At 39.7% G+C, this 18,241-nt stretch overlaps 1 protein-coding gene across 2 annotated transcripts in view; it reads left to right on the top strand.

Moving 5' to 3' along the window:
- MYO16 (myosin XVI) overlaps window positions 1-18,241 on the top strand; it is a 531,143-nt gene that overhangs the window by 405,018 nt on the left and 107,884 nt on the right. For both annotated transcript variants that reach the window (XM_029210034.1, XM_029210033.1), the window contains exon 27: window positions 266-471. In XM_029210034.1, coding sequence (XP_029065867.1) covers window positions 266-471 — 206 coding nt within the window. The remainder of the gene's footprint in view (window positions 1-265; window positions 472-18,241) is intronic.

The raw sequence follows: 18,241 nt of genomic DNA, 5'->3' as shown, positions 1-18,241 counted from the left end.
TTTCAGATTTCAAAAACTTCCATTTTGATTATATCAACTGTAGAGGGTTTACATGGAATTCTCCTCCATTTTCAGCACTTAAGGACCTTCGAAAAAGTAAGCATGCACACACACGCACACACACACACACACACACGCAAAGCAAGTGAATGCATAATAAATAAGAATCATGGATTGAAGATAAAGATTTTTATTTAAAAATTGCTTTACCTTGTCAGTCGGTGCCCTCTTTGGGGAATCAGTTGTGCTTTACTTCTCTCCTTAGAAAACTCTGACGGATATTACTGGAAAACTTCAGAAGTGCACGCCACACTTTATTCATTGCATCAAGCCCAATAACTCGAGGCTGCCAGATACTTTTGATCATTTTTACGTGTCTGCTCAGCTGCAATACATTGGGGTCCTGGAGATGGTGAAGATCATCAGACACGGATACCCTGTCCGCCTTTCCTTCTCGGATTTCCTGTCAAGGTAGGTTTTGCTCTCGTGTCCACTGTTCCCAGGACCATGTTGATAATATTGTAGCGTGGATCTTCTGTTTTCTTTTCTGGCATTTCTTTTATTATTCATATTCTTTTACCCTGAGTAGACAAAATACTGTGGGAAGCAATGAAATACGCTGACAAAGCTTATATAAAAAGTTACTGGGCTTCCCTGGTGGCGCAGTGGTTGAGAGTCCGCCTGCCGATGCAGGGGACGCGGGTTCGTGCCCCGGTCCGGGAAGATCCCACATGCCGCGGAGCGGCTGGGCCCGTGAGCCATGGCCGCTGAGCCTGCGCGTCCGGAGCCTGTGCTCCGCAACGGGAGGGGCCCCAATAGTGAGAGGCCCGCGTATCTCAAAAAAAAAAAGTTACTAAACTTTACTGCAGACCCGATAGCTTGGAAACAATTTTCGTGTTCCCTTAAATTTAGGTTTCCTCGGATTTAAACATTTATAAAATTGTTGCTTATAATATTGACATAAAAATTATAATTTAATATAAGAAACTAAGTATGTGATTATTTTCTCCTTTTATATGTATGAACAAATTTTTTTAGGTCAAGTGTTGGCAAACTGCATTCATGGGCAAATCCAGCCCACTACCTATTTTTTGTAAATAAAATTTTATTGGAATACAGGCAGTGAAAATAATGAGGAAATCTGTTTTCAAGCAATCAAACAATAAAAGGGAGGATGAGCAAAAGGGAAACAAGAAAGTATTTGGTAATCTTATATAAAAACATGAAATTTAAAAATAACATTGACATAGAGTAATATCAATATTACAAGTATAAAATCTAGCATTTATGGTTAAAAACTAACTGTACAAATAGTATGGAGAAATCTGTTTGGCAAACTATTCACCTAAAAAAAAAGAGATTTTAAGATTTTGTTGACCAGAAGTTCCATTTGAGCCACTGGTTTGAAGAAGCTGCTAAATTCAGGCAAAGCAATCAATGAAAAAACTTAAATCACCAAGTTGGAAATAATCAGGACAAAGGGTATGATATTTAAACTATGACTAAAATTCTATGTTTCATTTGTATCACATTTGTTTTTCCAGAGGATAGAAGTAGCATCTGTTTATTGTGTATTTTGGTAAATTTCACAAAGACACAAATAAGAAAATAAACATCATATGAGCCATTCATTCTCAAAGAGCTGATAGACTATTCAGAAGGGAGGAGATAAAATCCACCACATTTCAGGATAAAGTATCTGGAGAATGAATATGTTTAACCTGCAGAGTGTATCGTGTAGATAGACAAGATAATTGTGTTTAAAAACTTAAAAGATGCTAATTCATGAGCTAATAGACACACTGTCTACTATTTATAGGGAAAAACTGCAAAGTTGGGCATTACACAGGGATACATTAAGAATTAATATGTGCTGAATATAAGAATTAATTTGTGCTTTTGTTGGGTAGGGCTGGTGGTGTCACATCACTGCTTATTGTACATTAAGAGGTATCTGGTAGGGACAGCTCTGATCTGCCTCTTTCTGTTCCCTCAGTGGACGTCCATTTATAGTCTCCAGAAATGTTTGGTCTGTTAATGAGTATATATTTCTCACACTTTACAGTTGAAGTATTAAAAGTCAGCCTTCCCACCCCATTAAGTCCAAGTGGTCTTCGAATCAATGAGTTTAAAACCTGCCCATAAACAAGTTTAAAGTAATAGATTCCCACATTTACCCCAGACCTTCTGAATGACAGTCAACAGAGAGTGGGGTCCAAGGACCCCCGGTTTGTCTGATGGGGAGGGGTGTGGTGCTGTTATTGCTGGCATCATACGGTCTCAGAGGGTCACCAGCCTTGATAAACTGTGGTTCACTCAGCGGCACTGACTCCCTTCCCAAGCCGTGCTGAGAATCATGGTTCTGCAATGTAAGTGTCCATCATAGGCTTGTTAAAATACAGATTCCTGGGCGGCAGCCCTAGAGTTCCTGGTTCAGTAGGTCTAGGTGAGGTCTGTGAATCAGCATTTCTAGCGAGTTCCCAGGTGATACTGACGTTGCTGGTGTGTGGACAACCTTTTGAGAACTACTGCCCTAGAACATCTACTCACTTGGGGATTACATCTTTGTTTGGTTTTGTTTTTCCCCAGACAAGGGTTGGAAGTAGGTGAATGCCTTGATAAGCAAAGGGAACTTGTCGGGGATGCAAAATCTCAGGCATTTACTGATTTACTGAATTAAAATCTGCAAATCTGTTGAGATTTCCAAGTGATCCGGATGCAGTTTCAGAAGCACTGTGAGTGGATTCCTGCACTGGATATTAAATAGGATTAATCTCACCCTATGAATATTTTTTAAAGTGCATTCAATGCATTTTCTGTTGTTTATTTTGTTAGAATGTCTTCGACTCATGGAATCAAAGAAGCTTGGCATTAAAGTGTCCCTCAGAGTTTCTCTGGTATAATCTTTAGTAGCTGCATGGATCTTCCTTACAGCTACTCCAACAGGCAGTCACTTGAATTGTCCTATTTTCCCAGAAAAGGGTGGAGAACATGGCTGTGTGTGTGTACGTGTGTGTACATGTATGTACATGTGTGTACATGGTCCCAATATTATATATCATAATAATTAGAAAATCATTTTACCTTTGTTATTTGTCTAGTTTGACATATATACATATATACCTACCAGAATTTCTTATCTCTATTACAATAGTGTACGCAATGATTATCTTTTAAAATTAAGTACAGTCTTCCATATATATGCATTTCTTGCTTTACTCTGACTTCTAGGCAGAGGCCATGTCTTATTCAGTCACAATACCTGTGTGTTTTGGGTTTTGGTCAATGTTTTAGGAATGAAGCTGGCATTGGGGATTAATAGCTCTTCAGTGTAAAGTAATGTTTCTCCATAACAGAGATGATAGCTGCACTATGTTTGTTGAAAAGAATAGTGGGGATGGGAAATGATACTTTTTGGTAAATCTCTGCTTTTCTTTAACCAGCCCCTTACGTAAAAGGAGATGTGGTTTCAATTTATCATCTTTATTTGTAATTGCACATTAGTAGAAATGGAATTATTAATGTACTTCACTGGGAATTTGTCACGTCTCTCTTACATAAAGGATGCCTATCTGGAATATTATCACAAAAACACTGATCTGTAGAGAGATTATTAGCTTTTACAGAACTTGAATAAAACACAATCCACACATTGTCACATCAACAAGTAACGTATTTATTCAGAAAGCTCATCAGAACCTTGAAATCCCCCCAGGCAATCAAGCTTCGTTGTATAAACAAAGCCTCGAGGTGCAATTTAATAGTTTTTCGTTGCCAGAATATCAGATAACACTTCCTATGTAAAACATTTCTTTTCTGTTTGTATCACCTTGTCTTAACTGTTAGAGAATAAAAACCAATCAAACAAATTACTTTGTGTAGTTTACAAAGAGGAATATGGTTACCACAAAAATGCTGGACAAAGAGGAAAAATATGTCCAGTTTTGAAAGCAGCACCTACTCATCTCAACAGCATTTATCGCTTCTGAAACCCAACATGACAGTAAATGTGGATAATGGGCAGTTCTGCGGAATCTGTAGGTGGACGTGATGGTATTGCAAATTCGCTTCCTGGTATCCTGGCTTTAATAACTGTCCATCATTCTGAGTCTTCCTAATCAAAACCGGAGAATTGTGTTTGTCGAGAAATCCTATTTTGATTAAATGAGAAGCATGCTTGTTGAATTTTTTCCCTAATAGCATCAATAGTTTCTGAATGGGGTTGTAAAAATGCAAGTTCCTATCTCCATGGCAAGAAACCTCACAAGTTTGGGTATATGAGGAAGAAGGAAAGGAGCAATAGAAGTAAATTATTATGTGCAAATCATGATACATAATTGGATCACCTATTGCTGTGGACTGAATTGTTCCCTCCACAAAAACTCATACATTGAAGCTGTACCCCCCAATGTGACTGTATTTGGAGATGGGTTCTATAAAGAGGTAATTAAGGTTAAGTGAGGTCCTAAGGGTGGGGTCCTGATCCAATAGGATTGGTGTCCTTATAAGAAAAGTCATCAGAGAGCATGTCCTTCTTCTCTGCTATCTGAGGATGCAGTGGAAAGGCAGCTGTCTGCAAGCCAGGAGACCTTGGTAGAAACTAACTGCCCCACACCTTGATCCTGGACTTCCCAGCCTCCAGGACTGTGAGAAAATAAACTTCTGTTGTTTAACCCGCCAGGTCTGTGGGATTTTGTTATGGCAGCCTGAGCTGGCTGCGAATACCTGTGTTCGTAGGTGTGTGTTGATATGGTCTCAATAGGTAGCATAGCTGGACAAGTTATGCTGGGAAGTTTTTGGGACCTTGTTCGTATTATGTGCTACTCTTGCGCTAATGGGAAGAAGTCTAGTTTACATGCACATATCATGTGATTTAAAAAACTTGTGTCTTTGTTCATGGAATCATATTCTTTCTATCTCTTTATTTACTCAATGGCATTTACTTGATATTTAAGATTCACTCAAGCATCCTCTCTGTTGAAAAGTCATTTATAAAATCCCAAATTGGTTTGTGTCTCTTCTCTAAGCTTCAAAAAGGCCTTAAGTATTTTACTTATTATTTGCTCACTGGAAATACTCATTTATGTGAATATTTAACCACTTAACCACTAGAGCAGAGGTTAGCAAACTATAGCCACCAGATCAGATCTGGCCTGCCACCTACTTTTGTATGACCTGAGAGCTAAGAATATCTTCTACATTTTTCAATTGTCAAATTTTAAATGGTTATATATATACCTACGTAATCTCCTCAAGTTTGCCTCTTGGCATACAAAGCTAAAATATTTACCCTCTGGCCCTCTACCGAAAACAAATTGCTACCCCTGTCCTAGACCATATGCTCCTTAGATAAGGGCAGGTATTATTCCCTGTGCAGAAGCTAACATAATGCCAACCAGCCATCATCCTTCTGGGTCCAAACTCTATGAAACTGAACAAAAGAGATCTGACATCCTCTTCCATTTCAACAACTGTCTCTAATGTTGGATGGATTCTTCAGTTTGTGAGAATTTTTCTGATGGCATTGTAAAAGACAAACTGTCACCAATACAATCTGTAGAACATAAAATTCCAAGTCAGTGGCTTGCAAACAACGAAGGTTCCTTTCTCTTTTACATTATATTTGACTGTGTTTAGAAGTTGCACACCTAAGCTCGCATCAGCTCTGATTTGGGCCTCTTTTTCATGATGCACCCCGGGGTTCAGGAATAGCCCAGATCTAGGACATGCCCTTTCTGTGCTGGGGGAGAAGAGACGTGGCTGAGTGGCTGCTACAACTTGTGCTGAGATGCAGCATCTGTCACTCTCTTATATTCCATGGGTTAAAGGCAGTCACATGGCCCAGGCCCACATCAGCGGGGTGGAGAAGTGTCTTATTCATGGGAAGTACCCCAGAGCACGTAACAAAGAGTAGGGGTATACACACTTCTGGCTCGGTTAGCAGTTGCCCCAAAACTTAGTGGCATAAAACAGCAATTTGTTATTTCTCCCAGTTCTGTGGGTTAACTGGGCTTAGTGGGGCATTTCTTGCTTGGGGTTTCTCCATCCATTGCAGCCATACAGCTAAAGAGGTTGGTGTCAGCTGGGCTGGATGGACAAGACGGCATCTTCATCCCTGTGTCTGGTGCCTGGCTGTTCCTTCACGTGGTCTCTCTCTCCAGCAGAATAATCTGGACTCCTTACCTGGCAGCTCATGGTTCCAAGGGGCAAGGAAGGAAACTTGCAGTGCTCTTACAAGCTGGGCTGGGAACTAGCACAGCATCACTCCCCCTGTATTTCATTGGTCAAAGCAGTTGCAGACCAGCTGAGATATTTTCACTGGGAAGCAAGCAAGTGGCCAACTTTGGGACAGGCTACCACATCTTCTTGAAGGGAGAACATGCAAGTAATTGGGAATGATGCCTAAAGCTCTGCCTATGTGCACCGGCACTGAATCGAATCTCTGTAGACAGAGTTTTGGGTGAAGTAGAAGAGAATAGCTTTATTGCTTTGCGAGGCAAAGAGGGACACAGCGGGCTTGTGCCCCTCAAAAACTGTGTGTCCCAACCTGGGAGGATTTGGTGAGGAGTTTTATAGCAATAGTTCAAGGGCGGGGTTGCTGGTAAGATGCAGGGTGTGTGCAGGGTCTGCATTCCTTTAATCTGGCCTCAGATGATCTCCTGATGGGCTTGTGTGGTTCCTTTAATCCGGAATGAAGAATGCTAACATCTTCTATTTGTTGGGGGTTTTAGTTCTGTAAAGCACTCAAAGATATCGTTATGTGTATCCCTTGAGGCAGAACCAGGACCCTGCCCCAAGCCTGCGCTATTGATTCCTGACTGCTCCCCACTTGTCTCTTCATCCCCTCCCTTCCCTGATTAGCAACTGTTTGAACCTCCCCCTTGGAACTCAGGGAAGGTCATGGAGGCTGAACAGAGAGGCTCCCGTGCCCAGGAGCCCCATAGGGTCTTGCTCGGTTTCAGGAACAACAAAAAAATTTCGATAGTCATGCCTGTACCTATGAATTGCTGTTATATCATCCTTCACCAGTAAGTGTATGTGCGTTTGGTGTGCTGAATACTGTAATACCAGAATTTTTTTTTTCCAAACTATAGAATTGAGGGAAAGAATAATATGAGGCAATGATGATGAAACAGTTTTGAGGTGTCTTTAAAGGTAAGGTGCCATGCCTGGTACCTTGTATGGCACTGTACCACCGTTTTCAAAGCTTTCTTCAATACCCTGTATGTTTGTCACATTATAATTATCATGGCTTTTTAATGGTCATCCAAGGCTGTGCCAGATTTTAGTCCTTTGTGTCTCTACTCTTCTCAGGGTGCTAACCTTCTAAATGTTCGTCTTTTTTCCAGATTTAGAAGGGACATCTTTTGGAATCTAGCTGTGGGTCTTGGGTGGCAAGCGTGGAAGGGTCACATCATTCATCTGTGGACTTCTCTGTGGTTGGCAGGGGAGAGCAAGACAGCATCACCACGGGGAGAGGTTGACCCTTTAATGAGGCGCCCTTATGTGGAAAAGACAGAAGGGCTTGTCCAATAAAAGCACCACAGGGACTGGTCTTATGCTTGGCAAGGTGAGGGCACATGATCTGTGTTTTGAGATTGTTACTGGATGAGACCCCTCGCAGAAATAGTATGAGTCATTTAGCTTGTTTAAATGACACAGTTGTCGCTGAAAGGGCAGGCTGTGAAAGAACGTAGCCATGATGTTAAATTGGGTGCGGGGAGAGGGATGAAGGGACACACTTCAGCTGATTGGATTAAACTAATGGGCAGCGGCCGCCCAGCCCAGCAGAATCACAGCTACAGATCTGGGTTGGAATCATCGAAAAGTTTTCTTTGTTCCTTGGAAGTGATGTCAGTTACTGTCAATACATCTTTTATTTTTTTTTAATACATCTTTAATAGAAACGTGAGTTAATACATTCGAGAGCTGTTAAATATTCTAATTCAACTGGCAAAGGATACATTTTCTTCTGGGTAATTTTGCCAAGTCTCAACGTATTCTTCTTGCTAAAACCACTCTGCAGGGTTGGCCGATTGTCTAAGGTTTAATGACATTTGGAAGGAAAGAGGGCCTGCTACTTTTCAATGAAATATAAAATAGGAAAGAGAAGTATAATAGATTCTCGAAGCTATTTCAATTTAAACATAATTAAGTATCTTTACTGGGAATTTGTTATACTGTTCAATGGATTAGGAATCATAAATTACCCCGTGATCCACTCCGGACATCTGAAAACTTTTTCTTTAAGGGACCAGATAGTAACTATGGTAGGCTTACAGGCCACAAGGTCGCTGACTTACGTATACTCAACTCTGCCTCATGGCAGAAAGTAGCCATAGACAGCAGGTCAACGAACGGGTGAGGAGGGGTTCCAATAAACTTTGTTGACAGAAACAGAGGTGGGTGGTTTTGACCCAGGGATACCTAACCCTTTATCTAGTCCCACCCCTCCTCTTTCTGATAGATCTGGGGGACATTTTTCCATAGAAAACGGGACAGATAATGAAAGGTGATGATGTTTGCTTTCGTACATGCATCATTGGGCTTCCATCCTAATTTCTACTCTGATAAGCTGGATGGTCTGCCATGACAGCATTCATTCACTCATTCCTTCACCATTCACTTCTTCATTGTTATTCATTCACTCTTATTTTATACTAGCATTTTGTGGAATCAAAATGCCATTATGCCTTTAATTTTTAAATTATAAGTTATGTCAGGGAAAACATAATCGCAAGATGACGTTGCTTGTGGGGGCCAAACCAGTTTTAAATAATTACCTATAAGTTGCTTGTTTCATGATTATAAATTATTTAATTCTGTTTATAGGGCAACAGTGTTATGTAGTGGGATCATTAGTATATGATAGTTTTCATTCATGGTATCTAAATGATCCTCATAACTCAGGAGTCGACAGAGAAGCTTAGGTCATCATTAGGACTTTTGAGGGGACCTGATTCATATCATTTTTCTTACCCAGTTCTTGACCAAAGTGAGAAGACAAAAATCATCAAAATGTCATCTTTCTTGCATGTAAAGTCTAGGATGAAGGACACTGCTTGGTGTGAGAGGCAAAGTGTATGCTAATAGAACCCCAGAATTAGGCAGAATTGCACACACACACACCCAATTATGGACAGTTTGGGCTCAGGTAGACCTCCAAATGAGGGATGCTGTTCAGGCAAGGCTTGGAGAAGAGAAGGAAGACAAGCATTCCATTGCAAGCAGTTTGTTCTCAAACAGCTGAGAATCCCCTGTTTTGTTTTGTTTTTTTTTTCTCTCCAGAATTACCAGTTAGATTAGTCAGTCACTACGCCTTCCCTCATGGATTGTGAAGGATTAGAGAGTGACCCAGAGTGTGTCGTCCTACCTCCACGTCTAAGGAAACATCAGAAAAGATGAGGCACCGCCCTTGCCTAACCCTCTGCATTGTTTTGTGCTCTGAACCAGAGAACGCATCCAGGAAGCCTACAAATAACAAGGGGGGGTGGTTCTACTCTTGGGGGGACGTCTTGAGTCTTTCAGAATATTCTGCCCCCATCTTCATGAGCACCCACTGCTTTCTGATGTATCGAAGCAATATAGATTTTTGTACCCAAAGATTCTGCAGTGGGCCAACAGTGCATTACTTTAATTGATTTCAAGGCCACTCTGTATTCAAGACTATAAATGAATTTTATTTCCCATCCCCAACCCGTCCTGACACATTGTCCAACAGAGCCCATCAGGGATTCTGCAACCAGAATAAATGAAAATATTAAAACAAAAGAGCAGCTCAAATAATAAAATCCCAGTGGCCTAAATATTCCCAAATTTGACTATGAATCTTCTTCCGTTGTTAAATTCCCAGTGAGAAAAGAAAGTTCAAAGATTAATACGTCTTATAAATTCAAGTCCAGAGATACTCAGTTGCAAAGGAATTGAAATCCCAAACCTGATTATCTTGACTTTCTGAATTAAATGTCCAAAATTCCATATGCATATGAAATTACTATTTCAGAAGCATTCTTTCCATTTTTCTAACTTGGCTCAGACTTAGCTAAAAAGGTTCCATATGTCTTGGTGGAGCTGGGGACTCTTCAGTGTAACATTCTGAGCAGTTAGTCATTATATTAGTCTGTTTGGGCTGTCGTAACAAAATGCCGTAGTCTGGGTGGCTTAAACAATTGGCATTTATTTTCTTACAGTTCTGGAGACTGGAAGTCCAAGATCAAGGTGCCATGGAGACAGAAAGAGACAGAGACAGAGAGAGACAGAAAAACTCTCTCTGGTGTCTTTACTTCCAAGGATACTAGTCCTGTTGGATTAGGGCCCCATCCTTATGAGCTCATTTAACCTTAATTACCCCCTAGAGGCCCTATAGACGAATACAGTCACATTGGGTATGGGGGCTTCAGAATATGAGTTGTTTTGCGGGGGGACAGAAACATTCAGTGTGTGGTAGTCATCTTAATGATGTGACTAATTTAGACCTCATTTGTTGTGTATATCACTGCCAAATCGCTTATCAATTTCACATCAAGTCCAGTGAGTAACTACTAACCATAAGGTTATTTGGATACCAATGTCATACACACTAAATTTAGAACTAACATACACACTAAATTTAGAACTATTTCCCTAGTCCTAGAGCAGAATATTACAGGAAGAATTATTCTAGAATTTAATATTTTGTGTTGCCAGAGACAAGGGTGATCATAGTAGTATATTGACCAAACCAGGGCATGTTTAAGAGTGAAATGGGGCCACTGTTAATAATTTTGACAGAAATACAGGTATAACCTGGGACTGTCCCTGGCAAACCAGGACATTGGTCACCCGAACTATCTGTACCCTGCACTTAACCTTCTCATGAGTTTCACTGCATTTCATTACCAGGAATCTTTCATCTCTGTCATTCCCAGTAGATTATAAGCCCTGTTAAGGAGAACCTTCCACTATATGCATGTAATAGGTGGCCAACAAGCATTTGTTCAATAAGCTAATAACGTTTTAGTTTTCTGTATAGTTTTATAGTTGAGCTCTATATTGTGTGTGCAAGATGTAGCATTCATTGATAACCTGTGATGCGTTCCTAACTCAAACCAGCTGTGACTTTCAAACCACCTTAAAATATATGGTTTCATTATACCTAAACATTTCCTTTTCTTTCTGGCCATGCCACGTGGCATGCAGGATCTTAGTTCCCCAACCAGGGATCGAACCCATGTCCCCTGCAGTGGAAGCACAGAGTCTTAACTATTGGACCGTGAGGGAAGTCCCTAAACATTTCCATTTTAGGGTAGCCATTTAAACGTTAGGGTGAGCTAATGATCCCAGTCTTGCCTTTGTCACAGTTTAATAATATTCTCACTCCTCTAAAAGCACTGAGTCATTTTCTGAAATTCCTAGCCATAACTGTACAATAATTCATGGATTAGTGCTCTAGATTGATTTTTCAAGTGGCTTTCATTTGATGGTTTTTTCTTTGTTCTTTGAAATGCTTTGTTAACTGAAAGTACTCTCTGTTTTACTGCAAGGGGAGGATCAATTTATTCAGTAAAAATATTTTTAGGAATAAAAACATCACAAGAGACACTGGATTGATGATCTGTGTTTAGGGGAGAAGCTGCTACTAACTAAGAGTAATTTACAAGTTGGGCTGACCCATTTAATACTATTTCCACAATATACTCACTTGAATCATTCACTACAACTACTTTATTGTGAGACCCTATTACTTAAACTTGAAAATTTACTTTTGTGGCAAGTTAATAAATATTTAAATTATGTGAAATAAAGATTTCTACATTTAGTAGAAATCAATTTTGAAATAAAAGTAATTTGTTTTATGATTAGGAAATCCTTACTATTTTTTAATCCATGGTTTTAAAAGTATGGTGATGACAATGTGTTTTTAAACTAATATTCTTACAGATCTCTCTCCACTTATGACCAAAAAAAAAATCCCAGTGTATTTCTGTACATCATTCTCAGCTATTTTCTTCACAGCTGTCAAAAATGGGATAACTTATATTAGGAAGGAACTTATAATGTATTCAAAACAATGAAGTTTGCAGGAAAATGAATCATGCAGAGTGACCTGAAAATTATCAATGCACATAGTGAGGGACTCAAGAAGAAAAAGATTTTAATAGGAATGAAAAGCCTTCTCGACAACTGACAGATGGTTAGAGACGGGGCAGTGTGACTTTTTTTCCAGCTCTGATCATCGTGACACTAAAAATCAGAGTCCCACTCAAGAACTAGAATACCAAACGTGGCACTCAGCAAAATTACGCCCTCCCCTTTCTTTGAAGAAACTTCTATTAGATCTCTACAAAGCTGAGGAATAGAAGTAATCATTTATACATTAGATTTAATAAAGCAATGATTATTTAACAAAATAATAAAACAAGAAAGCTATATCTATACATTTCCCATTAGAGATAACCCACCCATCATTTCTAGATTGAGTTTTACAGATGTATCAGGAAGAGACTTATTAAGAGGAGTCATTCCATGGCTATTTAAAACTCTGCTGCTCTTGTCCCAGTGAAAGGTGTATTTGGAGCAGGTACAGATGCAAGAGAATTTACTTTCTATGCCCGATACACCTCACTGTCAAGACCAGCATCGACACCGCAGTCATCTTTCTGCACTTGAACATCTGAGCATTGTTTCATTAGGTACTTTTATATGGTGACTTCTAATTCGTTATTGTGTTTTGATCCTTATTCCAAATAAAGCGTACACTTGCTGATAACAGGACCTGCATTTCCCCCAACGCTTAGCCCAGCACCCTTATTCATGGCAATTGACTGACAGCCTCATCTAGCAGCAGCTTCTGTGTCCTAGTTGTGTTTCTTGTTTCATAGTATGGGTTGGACCCTCTTAGTGAATACACTCATGGTGCACGCCCGCTGAGAATGGGTCATTTCTTCATGCCATGCTGTAAAGTACCTTAGAAATGCAGTGTCAAAGGCACCTTCTCCCATCCCAACTCTTATTGGGATAGGAAGTATTGGAATAGAAAAGATTTGGAATAAAGGAGTTTGGTCTTCCCACTCTACCATGATATTATTGCCTTACAGCCTTACCTAGATGGAACCTTAGTGACCTATACAAGTGTCCTCTCATAGATTGTGTCCCCAGCACCTAACACGGGGCCTGGTACAAGGCTGGTGGCTAATAACTCTGCTGTTGCTATTGAAGTGATTAATAAGTCATTCAAGGCATTTTGCAGGGAATTTTCTTCCTCTTTATGCCTCCACTAATGTTTATAAATTCTGTGTCACTAAACACACACACGTACGCACACCAAGCACTTGTCAGACCAAATTCTTTAAATCAGTACCTCTCAACCATGGCAGCTCAGTAGACTCATTGGGGTTTAAATCTTTTAAAAAGTACGGATAGCTGTGTTGGGGCCTGGGCAGTAGGTAAGGTGGTCAGATAAGACACAGGATACCCAGTTAAATTTAAATTTTAGATAAACAACCAATGTCACATCCATTTTCCTTGCTTTTTTTCCATCCAGAGGAGATACTCCTCTGGTGTTTACTTACGTACAAACTAAATATCAGAAGAAGCGAGACCTTTGGTTTCTATCGTAGGCGTCCAGAACAGACTTTTTGTTAAGTTTCTCTGAATTCTTTTCATGAAGATGAATTTATTTATCTCTAAAAAACTTTTAACAGTTTTAATAAACTATGACTGACGTACAATAAGCTGCACCTGTTTTTCCCGTTTAAAAAAAAAACAAGTTTTGACGTAAACCTACATCTCAGAAACAATTTCACAAATCAAGGTGGTGAACCTGTCCATCGGCCCCAGAAGATTCCTCCTGCCCCTTTTGTAGCCTCACCTTCTTACCCATCCCTGCTTCCTCATCCGCAAACAATCAATGATGCTTTTGTTTACTAAAAATTAGTTTCATTTTCTGAAATATTTTGCAAACGGAATCATAGGTTGTGTACTCTTTATCTGGCTTCTCTTGCTCAGCCTAGTAATGTTGACATTCAACCATGTAGTTGTGTGTCATCCGTGGTGTGCTGGGCTGTATTTCCTTTTAATGTTCACTCACCTGTTGATAGGTATGTAGGTTGTTCCCAGTATTTGGTTATTACCAGTACGGCTACTATGAACACTTGTGTCCCAGTCTTTACATGGACATGTTTTCATTTTGGCGGTGGAGTTGGGGGTAAAAATATGGGAGTGGAATGACTGAGGCATATGGTTAGCATATGTTTAACTTTTAAAAATACTGCCAAACTCTTTTCCAAGATGGTCGTACCATTGTGTATTCCCACCAGCAGGGTATGAGAGTGCCAATTACTCACATCCTCTCTAACGCTTGGTGTGATCAGTCATGTCATTTGTTACATTCTAATGGGTATAAGCTGGTATCTCATTGTGGGTTTACTTTGCGTTTCCCGGACGACTAATGATGTCAGCCATCTTCCCATGGGCGTGTTTGCTATCCATACACTTTATTTGGTGAATTTTCTGTTCAAATGTCTTGCCTAATTTTTCAGTGGGCTGATTGATTTTTAGACTTCTTTATAGGTTCTGAAGACACATATATATTAAACATTTAATTGGCACACATTTTCTCTAAGATTGTGTCCTGTCTTCTACATTGTGAAAAAGATTACATAGAATTGGTGTTAATTATTCTTTAAATATTTGGTAGAATTTACTAGATACACCATTTAGGCATGGAGATTTCTTACTTGGGAGGATTTTAAGTATGAATTCAATTTATTTAATAGTTCTCAGGGTAACTAGAGAAGGCCCACACACAGCAACGAAGACCCAACACAGCCCAAAATTAATGAATTAATTTTTAAAAATGAGTAAAATTTTAGATTGTCAAAAAAAAAAATAGTCCTCAGGGTATTAATACTGCCTAGTTCATCCTGGTTGTATTTCAGTAATTTGTAGTTTTTAAGGAATTGATCAAATTTATCTATAAATAGTTGTTCGTAACATTCCCTTACTACACCTTTAATATCTACAGCGTCTGTGACAATATTCTCTACTCTGATAATTTTGTCTTCTGTCTTTTTTTTCTTCTTTACTAGTCTTGCTAGAGTTTTATCAATTTTATTTATTCAAAGAACTAGCTTTTGATTTTGATCATTATTTTATGTTCAAATACTTCCACTGATTTCATCTCTTATATTTATTATTTCTTTCCTTCTGCTTGCTCCAGGTTTATTTAGTTCTTTTTTTCTCCAGTCTTACAGTAGAACTTTAGCAATGTGAAATCTTTCTTCTTTTTGAATATAAGCGTTTAATATGAATTTCCCTCTACTTGTCGAAATATCGTCATTGAGGTGATGATGAGTTTCCCACATTCTTACAGTAGCCACTGGCCTGGAATCCAGGGAGCTATAAACCCAGAAGTTGGTATTGGTGCAAGTAGAAACAGCTCCAGGAGAAGCCCTCTACTCCAGGCTCAAGGGGCAGGACATGAAACTAGTAAAGATCCAAGCGTGTGGAAAGGCACTGTTTTTATCCCCTCCAATCTCTCATGCCTCATCTCAAGCAGATCTGTGGCAGAAGGCTCATAGGCAGCTAATTCTCTGAGGGAGGGGAACTTTCTTCCCCAGTCAGAAGAGCTCCCAGGAGGGTGGGATGAACCCCTATTGATCTCCTCTCTTTCCTGTCAACCTGCAGCTCAGCCCCAGATGCAGGCACAGTCAAAGGGATGCACCATGGAGGGGATAATAAAGCCCCAGACTTCAGGCTGGAAGACAGGAAAGGGGAGACTCAAGGAGCAAGAAAGTGCTAGTGAGACTGGGAAGGAGGGGGAGCCCTGGAAGGTGACACAATAAAGCCTTTAAGAACCCAAGGCTCACCTCCAAGCTATGTGTGTGAGGGTCACAGATGTATTTCACTTTTTTTTCCCATTCAATTTATTTTTTATAGACTATATTTAGAGCTCTTTTAGGTTCACAGCAAAGTTGACTGGAAGATAAAGGGATTTCCCCTATGCCCCCTGCCCCCCCCATGCACAACCTCCCCCATTATCAACATCCCCAAGCAAAGTGGTACATTTGTCACAATAGATGAACCTGCATTGACACATCATTGTCACCCAAAGTCCATGGTCTACATGGTTCACTCTTGGTGTTGTACGTTCGCACCTTCATTTTTCAAAGATATTTTTACAAGTTAATTGAGTAATTCGAGTATGATGCATCTTGGAGAAGTTTTCTTCATATTTCCTGTGCTTGGGGTTCAGCAAGCTCCTTGGATCTATGAGTTTCTTGTATCTATGAGTATGCAGCTTTCATTAAATTTGGAAAAATTTTGCCCATATTTTCACGGAGGATTTTTTCTTTCTCACCTACGATTGCCTCTCACTTAGAATCTACAATTACCTGTGTAGTAGGTACTTGAAGTTGTCCCACAGGTCACTGATGTTCGTCTCTGTTCAGGCTTCTTTCTCTGTGTTTCATTTTGGATAGTTTCTGTTGCTGTGTCTTCAGGTTCATTAATCTTTCCTTCTGCAGTGTCTAACCTACACTTAATCCAATCCAATGTATCTTTTGCTTCAGTTGCTATAGTTTTCATCTTCAGAAGTTCAACCTGGATCTTTTAAAAATCCTTCATGCTTTTAACATATTTCTTCTTCATTTTAGTATATATTAGTCTACTAATTCCATTATCTGCCGTTTCCAGGTCAGCGTTGACTGGTTAATTTTTCTCTTTATAATAAATCATATTGTTCCCCTTCTTTGCATCTTCGTCATTTTTGGTTACATACCAGATATTATGTTAGTTTTTCAGGTGGTACATATTTTTGTATTTGTATAAATATTCTTGAATTTTGACTAAGAAACAAGTAAGTCACTTGGAAAAGTTCGTTGTTTTGAGTTTTTCCTGGCACGCTTCGTTAGTTAGAACCAAACCGGTATCTAGTCTGAGCCTAATTACTTTATCCTACTGATGCAGGACAATTGAGTTCTCTTTCCAGCGCCCCATGAATTGTGGAATTTTTCACTCTGGCTGATGGGAATAGCCCAACTTTCTTCCTGTCTTTGCCGTGAGGATGGTTCCCTCTCCTCCACTTGGGTGGTTCTTTCCTGGGACATTGGTGGTTTATCCACATGTATGTGGTGATCAGTATTCTTCTTGAGACTCAAGGGGGCTCTGAGGATCTCTGGACTCTTCTCTCGGTGCAGCTCTCTCTTCTGAGATTGTCTGCTCTGTGAACTCAGGCTGCCTTGGCATCCCTCATGTCCCAGCACCATCTCCTCCACTCGGGGAGAGCCTCAGGCTTCACCTGGGATTCCTCTTTGAACCACAACCTGGAGCCTCCCCCCATGAAGTAAGCTGGGGGACTCTCAGGGCCTAACTCATCTGTCTTCCTGTCTCTCAAGGATCACTGACCTTCATTGTCTGGCGTCCAGTGCCCTGAGCATCATTGCCTCACATACGTTGTCCAGTTTTAAATTGTTTGAGGATGGCAAGGAAAACTAGTCCCTATTCCTCCATCTTGACTGAAAGCAGAAATTTATAAATTTATTTTTTATATTGGATTCCTACTGGATGGGCCTTTTACCTATTAAATTGTTCCTGGGCTAGGTTGTGAGCACCTATAGTCTATTCTTACAACAGAGAACTTCCTAAGACGAATGCTATTGTTTGAAGGCTTGTGTTTTTTAGGTAGTTTTTGATACTCTGGATAATAGTAGACTTTTCTCCTTTGATCTTCCAATTATGTATACCAACTTTTCCTAAACAGACTTGTATCTCTGTAGAAAAATTAACATAGAGCAGCTGGTATTTTATAAAATGATGATTCTAGACAAGAGTTTGGATAGGAAGTGGAGGTGAATACTATATTTGCTTGAATGTGCCTGGGATTCTAATTAAGCTAAAATTAAGCATGTTACAAATTGTCCAGGAAGCTGATGACTTTTTTCTTATTCTTAGAGAATTCATGGGTTGGAAGTTTCTATGACCAAAATGGCTAGAATTGCATATTTATGTGCACGGCCCTGAATAGACTTAGGAACATTCTACCCGACACCCTGTGCCAAAAAATAAAATGATTTTGACTCAAGAAAAAAGTTCCACCTGCTTTGCCCACAGTAGAATTTTGAGAGTTAGCAGGAAATTTCCCATTCTCTCATTGATGATCTACCAGTGCTTTAACCTGGGGAAACCCTGAGACATAAAAAGATCTTAAGGTATTTCAAAAATTAGTAAGTAACAAGGGTAGATACCTTTCACTTACATTTCT

The sequence above is a fragment of the Monodon monoceros genome, unplaced genomic scaffold (assembly GCF_005190385.1).
Source record: "Monodon monoceros isolate NGI ecotype Baffin Bay Population unplaced genomic scaffold, NGI_Narwhal_1 Super_Scaffold_8, whole genome shotgun sequence".
NCBI lineage: Eukaryota > Metazoa > Chordata > Mammalia > Artiodactyla > Monodontidae > Monodon > Monodon monoceros.
The sequence above is the reverse complement of the archived record's forward strand: the minus strand, read 5'-3'. Positions and strand labels throughout refer to the sequence as shown.